The 17,522-nt window shown below is 39.8% G+C and overlaps 1 protein-coding gene across 1 annotated transcript in view; it reads left to right on the top strand.

Moving 5' to 3' along the window:
• Nucleotides 1-16,804, top strand: part of LOC111544789 (putative fatty acid desaturase 2-like protein FADS2P1) — a 38,197-nt gene extending 21,393 nt beyond the window's left edge. The window contains exons 5-12 of the mRNA XM_023215444.1: nucleotides 1,984-2,109; nucleotides 5,132-5,192; nucleotides 10,958-11,034; nucleotides 11,230-11,327; nucleotides 12,331-12,427; nucleotides 13,169-13,248; nucleotides 15,262-15,387; nucleotides 16,753-16,804. Coding sequence (XP_023071212.1) covers nucleotides 1,984-2,109; nucleotides 5,132-5,192; nucleotides 10,958-11,034; nucleotides 11,230-11,327; nucleotides 12,331-12,427; nucleotides 13,169-13,248; nucleotides 15,262-15,387; nucleotides 16,753-16,804 — 717 coding nt within the window. The remainder of the gene's footprint in view (nucleotides 1-1,983; nucleotides 2,110-5,131; nucleotides 5,193-10,957; nucleotides 11,035-11,229; nucleotides 11,328-12,330; nucleotides 12,428-13,168; nucleotides 13,249-15,261; nucleotides 15,388-16,752) is intronic.
• The last annotated feature ends 718 nt before the right edge of the window (nucleotides 16,805-17,522 follow it).

Below are 17,522 nucleotides of genomic sequence, written 5' to 3'. Positions count from 1 at the left end.
CTATCTATCTATCTATCTATCTATCTATCTATCTATCTATCTATCTATAAAATATATATCTCACATATATATCACATATATATCATATATATATTATATTTCATGATACTGAAGCTCAACGTGTCACAAACTATACTTAATAATTTCTGTCCCCTCCTCTTCTGGGTGGGGAGGAGAGACAGAGATCCACACACACACACACACACACACACACACACATATATATGTATTTGGAAAGTCCCCATTCAGGCATAAGATTCAGGATAGAGACTCAGGCTGGAGGGTTGCAAGAAGGTTAGAGAATGTTAATTGGGAATGAGATGGCGGTTGCTAAGAAACAACTGCAAAGAAGACTATGGAAACACAATGCTAATGCTTACAGATTTTCAAATAAAGAGCCAACCCCTTCTACTACAGATGTTTGGTGTCCAGACCAGCATGCTCCTACAGAAATACAATGCACCACGTTAAAATGACACTTGCATTTTAAATTTTCCAATAGTCATATTTAAAAGGTAACTTTATTACTCCACATACATTCAAAATAGTATTATTTCAACATGTAATCAATGTAAAAATAATTGATGAAATATTTTACATTCCTTTTTTCATACTGAATCTTCAAAATCCAGTAGGTGTTTTATACTTATGGCTTGTCTTTATTCGGTCGCTTTTCAAGTGCTCAGTTGCTCAATAGCCACATGTGCTAATGGCTATTGCATTGGACAGAGCAGACTAGAACATGCATAGACTGGTTGCTAAGCTATGTCAAATATGCAATAAAAAACTACTACTGCTGCTCATTCTTCTGTAAATGATTAACATAAAGGGGGAAAAACTGAATATCCCAGCATGCCAACATTTTACAAAGGTCATCTCATAACTCCCCAGACCACCCACGGAGGTAAATGTGCTTATGTTATTTACCAGAGATAGAACTGAGCCTCAAAGAGGTTGGGTGATTTGCCCAAAACATGCAGCAGTATTTATTTTATTTTTTATTTATTTATTTTTTTGAGACCGAGTCTTGCTCTGTCGCCCAGGCTGGAGTGCGGTAGCCTGATCTCGGCTCACTGCAAGCTCCACCTCCTGGGTTTACGCCATTCTCCTGCCTCAGCCTCCCGAGTAGCTGGGACTACAGGCGCCCACCACCTCGCCTGGCTAGTTTTTTTGAATTTTTTTTAGTAGAGACGGGGTTTCACCGTGTTAGCCAGGATGGTCTCGATCTCCTGACCTTGTGATCCGCCTGTCTCGGCCTCCCAAAGTGCTGGGATTACAGGCTTGAGCCACCGCGCCCGGCCGCAGCAGTATTTATACATCCAGTATATGTAACTAGGTTGATGTGCCTCCAAATTATTTGCTCTATTAAAATTTCAGACTTTCTATGGTAAAAAAAAAAAAAAAAATCACAAACAACCTAATCAGAGGTGACTCAAGCTTGGCATCAGCTAACATCTTTTTATTCTCATTGATTTTTGTATGAGAGCATTGAAACCGAGACATGCAAGGATCTGAGCCCAGCCCCCCAAAGGAGATCACTTCAGATCCATGATTCTTTGAAACACTCATTGAAGTAAGATACCTGGGGCCGCTCCTTTTTCCCCAGATCTAATTAAAGTCTTGGAGCTAAGTCTTCTTTATACGTAAAATAGAAACAATAGTCTCTGCCCCACCTACCTTCAGATTGTTTTTTAATGAAGATCAAATAAGAGAAGGATGGGAAACATGTATTTTCAACCAGCTTTTATGATTTTCATTACCAAGACTTTTAGCCTAAAGTTGTGTTTCTGGATCAGAGATTTATTTCTTTGTAAGCTATGAGTGCCTCTGTCCGATGAGTCATGCTGTGGCTCAGCAGTGGAGGCAAGCTAGAGAAACTCAAATATCTTATTTTGACTTTGGGGATGCATGCAGAAAACTCTGAGAGTGAAGGGTATTTCAGGAAAGAATTATTTCAAGTAACGAGCCCTCTCTTCTCCTCAGGGCCTGTCAGCAAACTGGTGGAATTACCGGCACTTTCAACATCACGTAAAGCCGAACATCTACCCCAAAGACCCGGATATTGACATGGGTCCACTTTTTCTGCTTGGAGATTCACAACCTGTCAAGGTACACTTAGAAATCTTGAGCACCAGGGAAATGTTCCTGGAAGTGGTTCCTGGAAAGGCTTACAGCCTTGCCTTGGAAAGATCAAGCCAGAAATTCTGGCTTCACACACAATCTGAGAACATTTCTCCTTCTTTTAGGCTCAAAATATAGATTTGAAATAACTGAATCTGGGGCTGTAAGAATACAAGGGCATTTAGAGTCATAACCTTTAAGTCTATGACCTTAAAGATCATCCGGTCCAACCTCCCATGGCAGGAAATATGGGAATCCACATTACTCTGTTTGAGCAATCTCAGTGACAGATGGGTCCCTGCCCAGTGCCTGTCATTTTCTCTGAGGCAATACAAGCCAATGTTAGATCGTGGAACCAGATGACTGGGGTTGCAATGACTGTCTGAGGTTTAAACAGGGCGTGGAGAAACATTCACTGAGAGAATATAGGTCAATATATTCAATAAGCACTAGGTCACGTACATTCACCTACCTAGTTATCTCAACTAATTCTAGCCCAGTTAGAAGAATCTATGCTGTTATATTTCGTTCATGTTCATTTTGGTGCATTTATACATGAACTACAGCCCAAATGTCATGAAAGAAAGCTAGAGGTCTCACCTCTAATGTGAGCTTCTTAAAAAACAGAAAAAGGAGGGGGAAAGTCATCTCCAGAATTTCTCAGTTAATGATTACTTTTTAAAACTTCAACTTGAAACCATCGTGTAAAGGATAACATCAATTACCAAGATTTTTAGGAGTGAGTCTTTCTTTTTGAAACAGAGTTTTGTTCTGTCGCCCAGGCTGGAGTAGAGTGGCGTGATCTCGGCTCACTGCAAGCTCCACCTCTTGAATTCATGCCATTCTCCTACCTCAGCCTTCCAAGTAACTGGGACTACAGGCACCCGCCACCACTCCCAGCTAATTTTTTATATTCTTTTTTAGTAGAGGCGAGGTTTCACCGTGTTAGCCAGGATGGTCTTGATCTCCTGACCTCATGATCCGCCCGCCTCAGCCTCCCAAAGTGAGGAGGGAGTCTTTCTTAAGCAAAGGAGGTATAAGGATAACCAAAGAAAAGTGCCTCCCCTCAAGTGAAGTACCTGAGAGTCAGATACTTGGGTTGCTATCTCCTAGAAAAACTAAGAGTTTTATCAAAATAAAACGGTGTAGCCTCCTCAGTTATTGCCTGTCTGGTCCATTAATCAAAAATTGGGCAACTTTTTGAAAATAGTTTTTTCATCTTTGGGAGACTCACCCTTTTCCCTAGCTGAAAGAGAAAACAAGGTCTCTTGCTTTGAAAAAATTATCGGTGCTGTGATCACAAATCAGTTGTTTTTGACAATGATTCTGCAAACACGTTGGACTTCCCTGATGTTTGTGGGTTTCTATGATCATCATTAGAATTGTAAAGGGCTGATTTCTCCAATTGTCCCCTCATATCTCCCCTTCCTCCTAGAGAGCAAGGGAATTTGTCTCAGGGAAGTTCATGAAGCAGCTTGCGTTCAGACATGCCTTCTGTAGAGCTACTTTCAGTACACATGCTACCTCTTCACAAATAATAAAGGTTACCTCTCCAAGTTCTCAAGCTGCTCCTGGGATATCCCTAAAACCTTAGAGTTCTGTGTAATATAATTTCAAAGCTACTGCACAAGACATTATTTAAAATTATTTATTTAAACTCTAAAATTCAGTAGTTTCACATCAAAAACATTTCTAATCAGTCCTGGGCTTTTCCTTTCTTCCTTCTTTACTGTCTGCCTTTCTAATACTTTATTCAAATGTTAAGTTTCTTCAGCAAGCATTTATTAATTCTTCTATGTCCCGTGCTTATATCCTGGAAGACAGAATCCTCCTTTTGATACTCAAAATCTGTCCATTATGGTTTGTTCACTCCCACACACTTCCAACTAGTCCTTTTACCATGTTTCCTGCTACTAAAATGTTTAAAGGTTTTGGAATAACTGCAAATAGCTATTATTACCTTATCACTATGATATTTCTTGTAATTTTTGACAATAAGGGAAACAAGGACCAACTACACAATCCAAATACAAGAAATCTATACATAGGAGGAAAGATATCAAAGGAAAGGAGAAAGCAAGAGTCAAACACTGCCCAGAGTTTTAACTGAATGAGGCAAAAATACAGAGTGAGTGTGAATTATCATTTATTCATTAATTCCTTCAAAAAACATTTATTGAGTGTCTGCTAGATACCAGAGGTATAACCATTACTTCTATCCTCCTTTCAAAGTGTTTGCTGCCTTTGTGCCCTGAGTATATGCCAGATTAACTAAGGAGACTCCTAAAAAATGAATGAAATTCTCAGTAGTGAATGTAATATTATAATTATATTATTATATAGTGATTATATAATGTATAATAAATATTATATGTACTATCATCATGGGCTAAAATAATAAATGATAGTGTGATTTCCATGATGAGAACATAAAAGAAGAAAGATGAGACAGACAGGAGGGGCCATGACTATATATTTTATCATATTACCATTTAGTATCTTTTGGATGAATGAATTTAAAAGAAAATTCTTGACTGTGATGAATGAATCACACATCTGTTGGATGAATGAATGAATATGGAGCAGAATCCTAAATGCCATAGTTGAAGAAGCACAAGAAAAACTCAGAAATGTCCCATTTCACTGACCATTCCACCTCACATAAAGAGAAAAAAAATTCAAAATGATTCCCACAGGAACAAAAAAATGATACAATTCCTACAGTCCAATGGAATATTCCATTTGTGATAGAATTACCCACATATAATTAAAGCAAGACGACGCCACAGTATTTCTTCCTCCCATCCTGGTTCTGGTTCTTCTAGTGCCTCAGACTTGAACGCTAATGAACACTGATCAGATGGCTCTTTCCATAAAGATTTTAGACACACACACACACACACAAGCATGTGCACACACACACATACACACACACACATACACATGCATCCTTGAGTGTGATGACCAGAAGTATGGTCTCTTATTTTGGTTTTATTCTCTCTCCATTCAGTATGGCAAGAAGAAAATCAAATACATCAACTATGAAAAGCAGCACCTGTACTTCTACATGGGTGAGTCTCCCAGAGCCACATTCCTTATATCCCATTTCCCTGAAGCAAGTACTTGTCAAGGCAGAAGTCGCAATTGGAATGCTCTCACAGAGACCAGCCCACGTCCTATTGCTATTGAGCAAAGCAGCATGTCTTATTTCAGACTCCCTGGGGTGAAAATCTGCAAAGGGAGATGGAAAAGTAAACAGCCTTTTTAAACAGCACCTCATCACTTTGAGAGTTGGATGGGGAAGGAGGGAGAAACCCAATGAGGGAGGGAAGGCAGGCTGCCTGTCAAGGGACCTGCATCTAGGACTGTCATTCTGGAAAGACCAAACATCTGTCAAGAGAAAAGAATAATGGTGTTTGGGTAGGGAGGAAGTAGAGATGGGGAAATACATCTGAAGCATTGACAGTGTGAAACCGGCAATGGAGAGGCCGGGGAACAAAGGGCGCCTGCAGTGCTCTTGTGTGGAAGAAAGCTGTCTGCTCCCATGACCTGCATACAGCTGTGGGAAGGCATGAGACATATATATCTGAGTGTGGGCATGTGGGTCAAGTTTGAAGGAAAATACAAGTAGCTGCATAAATCTGATACCAGTAAAAGAACATCATAAGCAAAGACTGCTCTTAACCAATATCAAACTCATAGCAGCTCACAAAAAAAGTTTTCAAGAAACCCCCAAATCTGCCCAACTAAAACATGTATCTGGGGAATAAACCAAAATCAGGGAAAGAACCAAACATTTCCTGTAGTCCAGTTGTTCTCAGCCAGAGCAATTTTGCCTCCCAGGGGCAATGTCAAAAGACATTTTTTTGGTTATCGCAACAGAGGAGGAGGGAAGGTATTGGCAGTCAGTGGATAGAAACCAGGGATGCTGTTAAACATTCTGCGATGCAAAGGAAGCCCCTCATAAAAATAATCATCTCACCCAAATTGTCAGCAGTGCTGGACTTGACAAACATAGTTGTGATGATCTGATTTGCCCACGTGTAGGCCACAAATGGCCACACCTATTACGCCAGAGGAAGATAGCAGGGGGCAAATTTTTTGAAGTGTGAGATCAACCATCACTGCTGGATCCTCTACAGCGGGAATTCAGCCTTCCCCATCCTGCACTCGTCACGTGCCCCACTGCTCTTGCAAAACCTAAAAGAGGAATGAGGACATTCGTGCCCCATTTTTAAAAGGTAGCTGATTCCCAGCCTGACTAGATGTGTGTCTGCAAAAGAAAACCCTGTTGGATTTTCTTCTCTGAACTCTCCTGAGAAACATGTGTTTACCTCCCCTGTCTGAAGTGGGACAATATGCCCTTACCTTATGAGAAATGAGGGAATGGTGTTAATTCACTGCAAAATGCCCACTTCACAAACCACACTACCACCACCAAGAGCTGCTTTATCGTGGCCTTTTCCGGCAAATGCTAGCTTAACATCTCGGGTACAAATGAGTCGTACTCAAACTGTCAAAAAGAAACAAAACCAGACAGTTGTTAAAGGCAGCAAGACAAATCATATTCAGGCTATCACACTAGGGGAGAGAGACTTCACCATAAACCGAGCTTAATTCTCCTGATGCAAAAGTGAGAGAGAGGGTTTTTAAATGCTGGAGCATGCTAAAGGAAAAGTACTGAAAGACACTGGGAGATGGGGTGGGGGTGGAGGAGTTGGTTGGTAAGATTTGTCCAGGCTGTCTGTGTCTGCTAACTGGTACTTATCAAAGTTAGGCTCCTATCCTCCCAAACAGACTGACAGATAAGAGCCCCATCCTTCTTGATGACTACATTTCAAAAGGATTGTTACCAGGCCCTTGAGAAATAAATTTCTGGAGTGTAGAAGCTATATCTCAAAGGAAGGCACAAAGGATTTACAATTGTCAGTGTCCTAAAGTAAATGCTCTAAGAAAAAGGGGTGTCAGGTGCCTATGGTCAGACACTGGCCAGAATAAACAGTAAATTATTTTGGCAGCCCTGAGCTTTCTCAGGTAAAACCTTCAAGGATGCTGGGATTATCCCAGAGAGATGGCCTTGAGCTTTGAGAAACTATGCTAGTGTTTGTTCAAGTTTCTTAGTGTGGAGAGTGGATGAAATCATTTATGCTGAGAGTCTGCAATTCTCATAGGCCAAGGATGAGGCCTAGTTGAGAAGAGGGCTCAAAGGATCCTAACTAAAGTTTGACCAGGGAGACAGCCTTTGTCAAAAGCCAGAGGATCTCCTTAAGGATCCTCTGTGCCTGGGAAGCCTCAATGATGCTGGGGGAAAGGCAGGTAAATAACTGTGACCAGGAAACGAGTATACCTTCTTTATCTCTGACACCTCAACACACTGTAATGGGGCTAAATCCCAAAGATCCAGGGAGACTGAAGGACTCCAAGGACCTTGAAAACAATTGAAAGCTGGTAGCAGAAGCTGTTCAGGGATGCCTTCATCAAAAATGACTCAAATCTCCCAAGCTTTCCTAGCTTCTTTGAGGCAGCTTGAACCTGGAGCTACTGATCTAATTCTTAGCCCCGTCTTTTAGATTTGAAATGCCCACTGCAGTCCAGGATGAGGCTGTGGATTTCCACTTCCATCTTTCCTTGGGGCCAGCATTCCAGGAATGCTGCATTAAGGAGACAGACTCCTGCTCACTTGCATTGGGGTCACATTTTTTAATTAAATACATTTACTGGATTTATTAAGTACATTATAAAAATACAACACAGTAATCACAAAACAGATGCTGGATCACCCTAATACCAAAAACAGGGAGAGACAGAACAACAAAATGAGATTTTAGGCCAGTACCCCTGATGAACATCAATGCAAAAATCCTTACTAAAATACTGGCAAACCAAATCCAGCAGCACATCAAAAAGCTTATTCACCACAATTAAGTTGGAATTCAAGGCTGGTTCAACATACACAAATAAATAAATGTAATCCATCACATAAGCAGAACCAATGACAAAAACCACATGACTGTCTCAATAGATGCAGAAAAGGTCTTGAATAAAATTCAACACCCCTTTATGCTAAAAAACTCTCAAAAATCTAGGTATTGATGGAAAGTATCTCAAAATAATAAGAGATATTAACGACAAACACACAGCCAATACCATACCAAATGAGCAAAAGCTGGAAGCATTCCCTTTGAAAACTGGCACAAGACAACCTCTCTCACCACTCCTATTCAACATAGTATTGGAAGTTTCTGGCCAGGGCATTCAAGCAAGAGAAAGAAATAAAGCGTATTCAAATACGAAGAGAGGAAGTCAAATTATCTCTGTTTGCAGATGACATGATTGTATATTTAGAAAACCGCATCATCTCAGCCCAAAATCTCCTTAAACTGATAAACAACTTCAGCAAAGTCTCAGGATACAAAATCAATATACAAAAACCACAAGCATTCCTATACACCAATAACAGACAAACAGAAAGCCAAATCATGAGTGAACTATCATTCACAATTGCTACAAAGATAAGAAAATACCTAGGAATACAACTTACAAGGAACATGAAGGATCATTTCAAGTAGAACTACAAAGCACTGCTCAAGGAAATAAAGGAGGACACAAACAAATGTAAAAATATACCATGCTCAAGAATAGGAAGAATCAATATCATGAAAATGGCCATATTGCCCAAAGTAATGTGTAGATTCAATGCTATCCCCATCAAGGTACCATTGACTTTCTTCACAGAATTAGAAAAAACTACTTTAAATTTCATATGGAACCAAAAAAAAAAAAGCCCGTATAGCCAAGACAATCCTAAACAAAAAGAACAAAACTGAAGGCATCATGCTACCTGACTTCAAACTATACTACAAGTATACCAAACTATACTACAGTAACCAAAACAGCATGGTACTGGTACCAAAACAGATATATAGACCAATGGAACAGAACAGAGGCCTCAGAAATAATGCCACACATCTACAATCTTCTGATCTTTGACAAACCTGACAAAAACAAGCAGTGGGGAAAGGATTCCCTATTTGATAAATGATGTTGGGAAAACTGACTAGCCATATGCAGAAAACTGAAACTAGACCCCTTCCTTACACCTTATACAAAAATTAACTCAAGATGGATTAAAGACTTAAACATAAGACCTAAAACCATAAATACCCTAGAAGAAAACCTAGGCAAAACAATTGAGGACATAGGCATGGGCAAAGACTTCATGAATAAAACATCAAAAGCTATGGCAACAAAAGCCAAAATAGACAAATGGGATCTAATTAAACTAAAGAGCATCTGCAGAGCAAAAGAAACTATCATCAGAGTGAACAGGCAACCTACAGAATGGGAGAAAATTTATTTAATCTAGCCATCTGACAAGGGGCTAATATCCAGAATCTATAAGGAACTTAAACAAATTTACCAGAAAAAAACAAGCAACCCCATCAAAAAGTGGGCAAAGGATATGAACAGACACTTCTCAAAAGAAGACATTTATGCGGCCAACAAACATATGAAAAAAAGCTTATAATCACTGATCATTAGAGAAATGCAAATGAAAACCACAATATGATACCATCTCATGCCAGTTAGAATGGTGATCATTAAAAAGGCAGGAAACAACAGATGCTGGAGAGGATGTGGAGAAATAGAAATGCTTTTATACTGTTGGTGGGAGTGTAAATTAGCTCAATCATTGTGGAAGACAGTGTGGTGATTCCTCAAGGATGTAGAACCAGAAATACCATTTGACCCAGCAATCCCATTACTGGGTATATACCCAAAGGATTATAAATCATTCTGCTATAAAGACACATGCACACATATGTTTATTGCAGCACTATTCACAATAGCAAAGACTTGGAATCAACCCAAATGCCCATTAATGTTAGGCTGAATAAAGAAAATGTGGCACATATATACCATGGAAAGCTATGCAGTCATAAAAAAGGATGAGTTCATGTCCTTTGCAGGGACATGGATGAAGCTGGAAACCATCATTCTCAGCAAACTAACACAGGAACAGAAAACCAAACACCGCATGTTCTCACTCATAAGTGGGAGTTAAACAATGAGAACACACGGACACAGGAAGGGGAATATCACACACGAGGGGCTGTTGGTGGGTTGGGCGTTAGGGGAGGGATAACATTAGGAGAACAACCTAATGTAGATGACGGGTTGATGGGTGCAGCAAACCACCAAGGCACGTGTATACCTATGTAACAAACCTGCATGTTCTGCACATGTATTCCAGAACTTAAAGTATAATAATAAAAAAAAAAAAGATGCTGGAAAATATTTAGAGAAATGGGAAGATGGTCAGGATATGCTTTATTTTTAAACGTAGTGTACCAAACAGTACTACAGGTAGCATAATAGCAATTTTTAGAACATATATTAATATATCTATATTCAAAATGTTTATGGTAATATCTGGGTAGTAAGATTACAGGTGATTTTCCTCTTTTTACTTTTATTTTAGTTTCAAGGGTACATGTGCAGGTTTGTTATTATACAGATAAATAGTGTGTCTCGGGAGGCATCACTACTCACAATAGCTAAGACACGGAATCAGCCTAAATGCACATCAATGGTAGACTGCTTAGATAAAATGTGGTACGTATACACCATGGAATACTACACATCCATTCAAAAGAATAAGATCATGTCCTTCGCAGCAATATGGATGGAGATGGACACCATTATCCTAGGTGAACTAACACAGGAACAGAAAACCCAACACTGCATGTTCTCACTTCTAAGTGGGAGCTAAATATTAAATACACATGAACACATTCTGTTTATTTATTCAGCATCATTTTTTGTCCTATTTCAGTTGGGCTCCCACTCCTCATGCCAGTATATTTCAACCTGCAATCCATGCAAGTGATGTACCTTCGAAGATACTGGGTGGTGAGTAATATGGCTCATTCTCTGAAACTAGACCAAGTAGAAGAGGGAAAACAAAAATGCTGTGTCCCCTCCAGATACAGTTTCCTTGAGTAACAGGGCATAAGATTTAGCCAGAACGTGAAGGGACTCCAAGCCAATGAAGCAGAAATGAAACCATGTTCAGGGTGTATAACTTTCAAGTGCTTTTCTCTGCAGGACATCGCCTGGGTTAGCAGCTTTTACATCCGATATTTCATCACATTTGGCCCATACTATGGAATCTTTGGGACCGTGTTGCTCATATATTTGGTCAAGTAAGAATATTATTTTATTCCAGTAATCCAAATGATCCTCGTCAGATCCTTCCCCATCAGAGTTATCTGTCATTAGTTTTAAGACAGATTAGATTATGACATCATGCCCCATTTCTTGCAGCTGAGGTGTTTTTAAGCAAATGTGAAAAAAAATAGTTGAAATAGTTGAATAAGATAAGCCCTTTGCAATAAAAATTTGCCCAATCTCCATTTTTTACCCACATCCTGGATTCTTAAATGAAGCATTTCAATTGAATCCTAAATCCTTAAAACTGTAATCTAGGTAGACATAATAATCCCTGCCAGAGAATGACAGGGAAGGAATTTTTTTTAAGTTACTTTATGACTAGAGATTTTCCCAATGCATTTTGGCTTGAAGAGTCCTCTCCAATTTTCCAATGTAATCCTCCCTCATTCTGTTGTCACGTTATTTTAAGTCCTAAATAATTATAAGAATAATGGTAGCTACTATGCATCAGGCACTTTGTTAAAGGCTTCACATGCTTTATCTTATTTGATGTAATCCCCACACAACTCTGCAGTGTAGATAGTATCATGCTCATTTTTCTGCTAAAGGAACTGAAGTTTAGGGAGATTAAATCATATGCCCAAGGGCATGTAAGAGCAAGTAAGAGCCAAGGCCAGTGCCGAAACAGAACTTGAATCTAGCTCTTATCTGAGGACAAAGCCCAGGCTGTCAACCAGTTTGCATGCGCCCTTAAATTTCCCTAGTGGTTTTGATCTTTGCACTAGAGCTACAGAAAACTTTAGAGGCTCTGCTCCCATACATTTGGCAGTCATGTGGCTGAATGCTTAGTGTGTCATCTCTTGATATAAAGGTCTTTCAGAGAAGAAAAAGAAAGATCACCATTTTACTGGAACCTTTGAGTCTCTTTCATTTCCTCCAATGCTCAACCAGCTCTACCAGGGCTTATGCAAGCCCAGTGCTTGCTACTGAAACACCCTAAACAGTCATCACTTCCTCCTTTTACTCCTCCAAAAGGTTTCTTGAAAGTCCTTGGATTGCATATGTTACCCAGATGAGCCACATACCAATGAGAATGAGCACAGAGGAGAACCGAGACTGGCTCAGCACTCAGGTAATGATGGATTTCCTCGGGAAGAATCTTTCAAACCACACCGATTTAGAACCCGGTCCCTCCCTTGACACGCGGGGATTATGGGGATTACAATTCAAGATGAGATTTGAGTGCGGACACAGGCAAACTGTATCAATGGACAATTTGATGGGAAGAGGGCTAGGAAATGGGTGCTAGTTGACTGGCTGGGGAAGAAATTATAGGGGTGTGGAAAATGTTCCCAGTCCACCTTTGGGTGGGGCCACAGAACCCATCAAGTCATGAATCATGCATGGGTCCAAGTGGGGACAGTCTGAAAAACATCTCAAAAAATTAATCTTAGGTTCTATAATAGTGATGTTATCTACAAGCACAATTGGGAAAGTCACAAATCCTGTCACCTCTGGCCGCATGACTCCTGAGCAGTAAAGAATTATAGAAACTATGCCTCCATCTTAGCAGAATTCAGGCCCCTCTCACAATCCTAACGTTATGGCCTTTTATTAGTTATACAAAAGCAGTTTAGTTTTGGGAAGGGCTACTATCATCCTTGCTTCAAGGTTAAACTACAAAATAAGTTCCTCCCAAATTAGCTTAGCCTACACCCAGGAATTACAAAGGACAGCTTGGAGATCAGAAGCAAGATGTAGTCAACTATGTCAGATTTATCTTACTGTCATAATTTTGCAAAGGTGGTCTCAAATATTTTCTTTGTTTGACACTTGGGCTCATTTATAACTGATATAAGCTTTTTCTTTGCAGGTCTTGGCCACCTGTAATATTGAACAGTCCTTTTTCAATGACTGGTTCACTGGGCACCTGAACTTCCAAATTGAGCACCAGTGAGTAACAAGAATAGTCCTTAGTAGGGCAAGTGCAGTCACTTATAACATCCCCAAATACAATCCAGATCAGGCCCTATACTCAAGGTCTCAGAGAACCAGCATTTTCTACAGGCTGCTATCTTTCTATTAGCAATGATGGGGAAGACAGGAAGGAAGGGAGGAAGGGGGGGAGGGAGGGAGGGAGGGAGGAGGGAGGAAGGAAGGAGAGAAAGAGAGAGAGAAAGAACAAGAAACAGAGAGAGAAAGGAAGGAAAGAAGGAAAGAAAAGAAAGGAAGGAAGGAAGGAAGGAAGGAAGAAAGAAAGAAAGAAAGAAAGAAAGAAAGAAAGAAAGAAAGAAAGAAAGAAAGAAAGAAAGAAAGAAAGATTGTGAGTAAATAGAGTGAAATCTTGGAAAAGTGCCAGTGATTCCATTTTCAGATACCCGCAGGCTTGAGAAGTGCGTAACCAAGTTGTGTTGAAATTTAATTTAAATATCTATCTCTTTAGATCTGAAGTTACAAAATAATCAGTGATAAAACCCATTCCCTGACGCAATATTCAAATGGTATTGGCAATACTTTGCCAATGAGTCAGTTAGGTGGCCATAAAATAAAGAGAAAATGGTAACACTTGGAGAGTCGATCTCCAGAATATTCAAGGGAGAGACTGTCCACATCCTCTTTACCTAAGCCATATTTTGGATAGTCAGAGAAGGAAAGAGCTCTTACACCTGCTCATTTAATTTTCTCATCCTTTCCTTCGTGTTAGTTCTTAAAAGTCTCAGCAAAACAAGGAAGGACTATTGTTCACATTTTATCAGATGAAGTTAAAACCCAGGAAAGTCACCTGGGTGATTAGTGGAAAATCTTAAATAAAAATCCATATCTCCTCACTTCTTATTTCTATCCCAGGACTTTTTCCTATATGCCATGACTAGAACCTATTGAATATTCATCTATTCATGGGATAGGAGTTAGATGGTGTTTGGGAACCTCCACCTAGTCTCTTTGCTAAAACATAACAAGAGTCACCTTTACTCCAGTTCCCAATAAGTTCCTCATCTTCATCTGAGACCACCTCAGCCTGGACTTTATTGTCCATATCATCAGCAGCATTTTGGGCAAAGCCATTCAATAAGTCTCTAGGAAGTTCCAAACTTTCCCACATTTTCCTGTCTTATTCTGAGCCATCCAAACCATTCTAACCTCTGCCTGTTACCCAGTTCCAAAGTCATTTCCACATTTTGAGGTATCTTTTCAGCAACATCCCACTTCCGGTTCCAATTTACTATATTAGTCTGTTTTCACACTGCTGATAAAGTCATACCCGAGACCGGGAAGAAAATGACATTTAATTGGAATTACAGTTCCAAATGGCTGGGGAGGACTCAGAATCATGGCGGGAGGCAAAAGGCACTTCTTACATGGCAGTGGCAAGAGAAAATGAGGAAGAAGGAGGAGAAAATGAGGAAGAAGAAAAGCAGAAACCCCTGATAAACCCATCATATCTCATGAGACTTATTCACTATCATGAGAATAGCAGGGGAAAGACTGGTCCCCATGACTCAATTATCTTCCCCTGGGTCTCTCCCACAACACATGGGAATATGGGAGGTACAATTCAAGTTGAGATTTGGGTGGGGGTACAGTCAAACCATATCAGATGGATAGAGAGAGAGAGACAAAGACAGAGATGGAGATGGGGGACAGTGGTACCTTCAGCTCCCCTAGGTTATTCAAAGTGATAGACAATCCATACCTTCATTTGACATGGCAAAATAAAAACATATTCGATGAAGATAACATTTACTCTGTTGGCATTTCCCAAACATTCACCACCCACTTGGCTTGCAGAGGTGTTAAGAGATAAGGATATTTTGGCAGGAGGTTTTTAACTTCCCAGAACAGCAGTATTGTGCAATGTCAAGGTTGGGTCTGCATTGCTGATATAGTTGTATTTGGTAATAGAAGGAAGAAAACTCAGAGTTTTTCTTTAGGTCTAAATTTTGTATCTCTTGTATCTTTCTCCAGTCTGTTCCCCACAATGCCACGCCATAATTATCACAAAGTGGCGCCTCTGGTGAGGTCACTGTGTGTCAAGCATGGATTGCAGTATGTGAATAAACCCATGTTGAGGGCGTTTGGAGATATTGTCAGGTAATAACATGATTTCTCTTGGCTCGCAGCTCTCATCTGTCTTTACTGCCGCTCCCCAGACTATTCAGTGGCTTATGAATCATTCATTTAACAACCATTTATTAAGGGTCACCTGTGTGCTCAGCGTGGCTACACGGCACCATAGGGAACCGTATCAACAACAACAAAATAATGATAATACTGACCTTTTACCTATAGGTATAGCTTAGTGAAAATGCTTTACTGTCCTACTAAATTTCAAATTTCTTTAAATCAAGGCTGTATATTATTTGCCTTTCTATCCCCCACAGAGCTTCCTACATGTGTTAGAATTTAAGTAGTGGGAGGAACTGTCAGATCATCTGGTCCAGTGTTGCAAATTTAGAAGCCTGCAGGGTCCAGTGGGGTATAAATGTGCAGCTCAGGCTGGGGTGATTAATTAAGAGTAGTGAGGCATGCAGAAACTGAAAATCCATACTTAGGCATTCACATACAATTTCCTAAAGAATGTTGTGCTGGTTAAATTAACAACCAGAAATCTGGGTTTAATAACTTTCTCTTTAGTTTAGGATTGAAAAAAAAAACCTTAAATGAGGCCAACAAGGCCAGGCCTGATCTGATCTGATCCCTGACCAGTGCTCCAGCTTCAGACTCTCCACCACATTCCTCCTCTTTCTCTGTCCTCCAGATAATTTCCTCCAGAAATCAGTGCAATTGGCCTACCTTAAGTTGCCGTGAAACTCCCTTCCCTAGTTGTCTTATCCTTTTGCCACTTTTTCTTCTGCCTGGAATGTTCCTCTAAACCTCCACCTCCCTTGACATCCCTTGTCAATTGCCATTCTTTCTCCAAGGCTCAATTCAAATGCCTTTTCCTCATGTCTATCTCCTCTGACCCCAAAACTAAATTAGTCGCCTGCTCTTGCAGCACCTGGTTCTCTTCATTTGTGAAGTTTATCACAATTGTACTCAAATAACATATTGGGTAATAAATTATTTAATATGTGTCTCCCAAGCTAGACCAGGAATTTCATGTGGACAGGATTCACATCTACCCTACTCATTGCTGTACCACCAGAGCCTAGAAAAATGTCCTCCATATTATAAAATAGGGTTGATAGGTAAATATAAGATGGGTGGATTTACAGGTATATAGGCTCAGAAAAGAATAAAATGAAAGAAAATCTCAATGTTCTCCATAAAGGAAAGGTGAATTCACCTGCTAAAAACAATTTGGTCAACAGAATTGGTCAACAGAGGATGACATTTATCAGAAATAACTGGAAATGACAACGTTGTTCTGAACCAGGCAGAGGAGCAAATTCCATGTAAGAGCTTTCTTAACATTACAGTCTCACCTCCTGATGATCTTGTTTATTCCTTCCACAGAGCCTTGAAGAAATCTGCAGCCCTCTGGGTGGATGCTTACTATGAAACATGATGCCAAATGTCAGCCTTCATACACATGTAATTGCATCTCTGATGAGGGTTGGTGCATGTGCAGGAGCTCATCCCTGCTTAACTGGGAATTAGTTATCACCATTGGTATACCTGACTGTGCTGTTCTAGGAATATGGATCCCAAGCACACGTGATAACCCCTTCCCTAAAAGTCTTCTTTGCAAGTAACAACCTAGGAAACACAAGATGACATTGACCAGGGTTATAAAAGGGAAATAGAGCCCCAAATTTTTGTTTTTTCACTAGAACCTTAAACTCAGTCCTCCCAATAGACCTTAGTCAGATCACCTCAGTCAAGGGTCAGAAGTACAAGAACCAGGCAAAAGTTTTATGGATGAAGTGGACAAAGGGAGAAGTTGGCCAAAAGAAAGCCATCTAACAGGGTACTTTGGAAATTAGTGCAATTGCTCTTAAAAAAGAATCATATGTGTAAGAAGTTCCTCTTGAAGCACAAACGTTTTTTACTTATTTCTTTTCATATGTGTGAACTTCTTTTTCTTTAAAAACTGAATATAATTAACATTAAAATTTCTTCAAATATTTCAATATTGACTTCAGATCTTCATTATTGTAACTGCGTATGTGTCATTAATGTATATATATATTTTCTTTCCAAGTGGAAAAATTAAAATGTCTATGACATATCTTAAAAGAACTTCCTACATCTAGTCCTAATAGCAACAGATCAAGCAGGTTAAT

The sequence above is a fragment of the Piliocolobus tephrosceles genome, chromosome 13 (assembly GCF_002776525.5).
Source record: "Piliocolobus tephrosceles isolate RC106 chromosome 13, ASM277652v3, whole genome shotgun sequence".
NCBI lineage: Eukaryota > Metazoa > Chordata > Mammalia > Primates > Cercopithecidae > Piliocolobus > Piliocolobus tephrosceles.
This window is presented reverse-complemented; position numbering and strand designations above follow the sequence as displayed.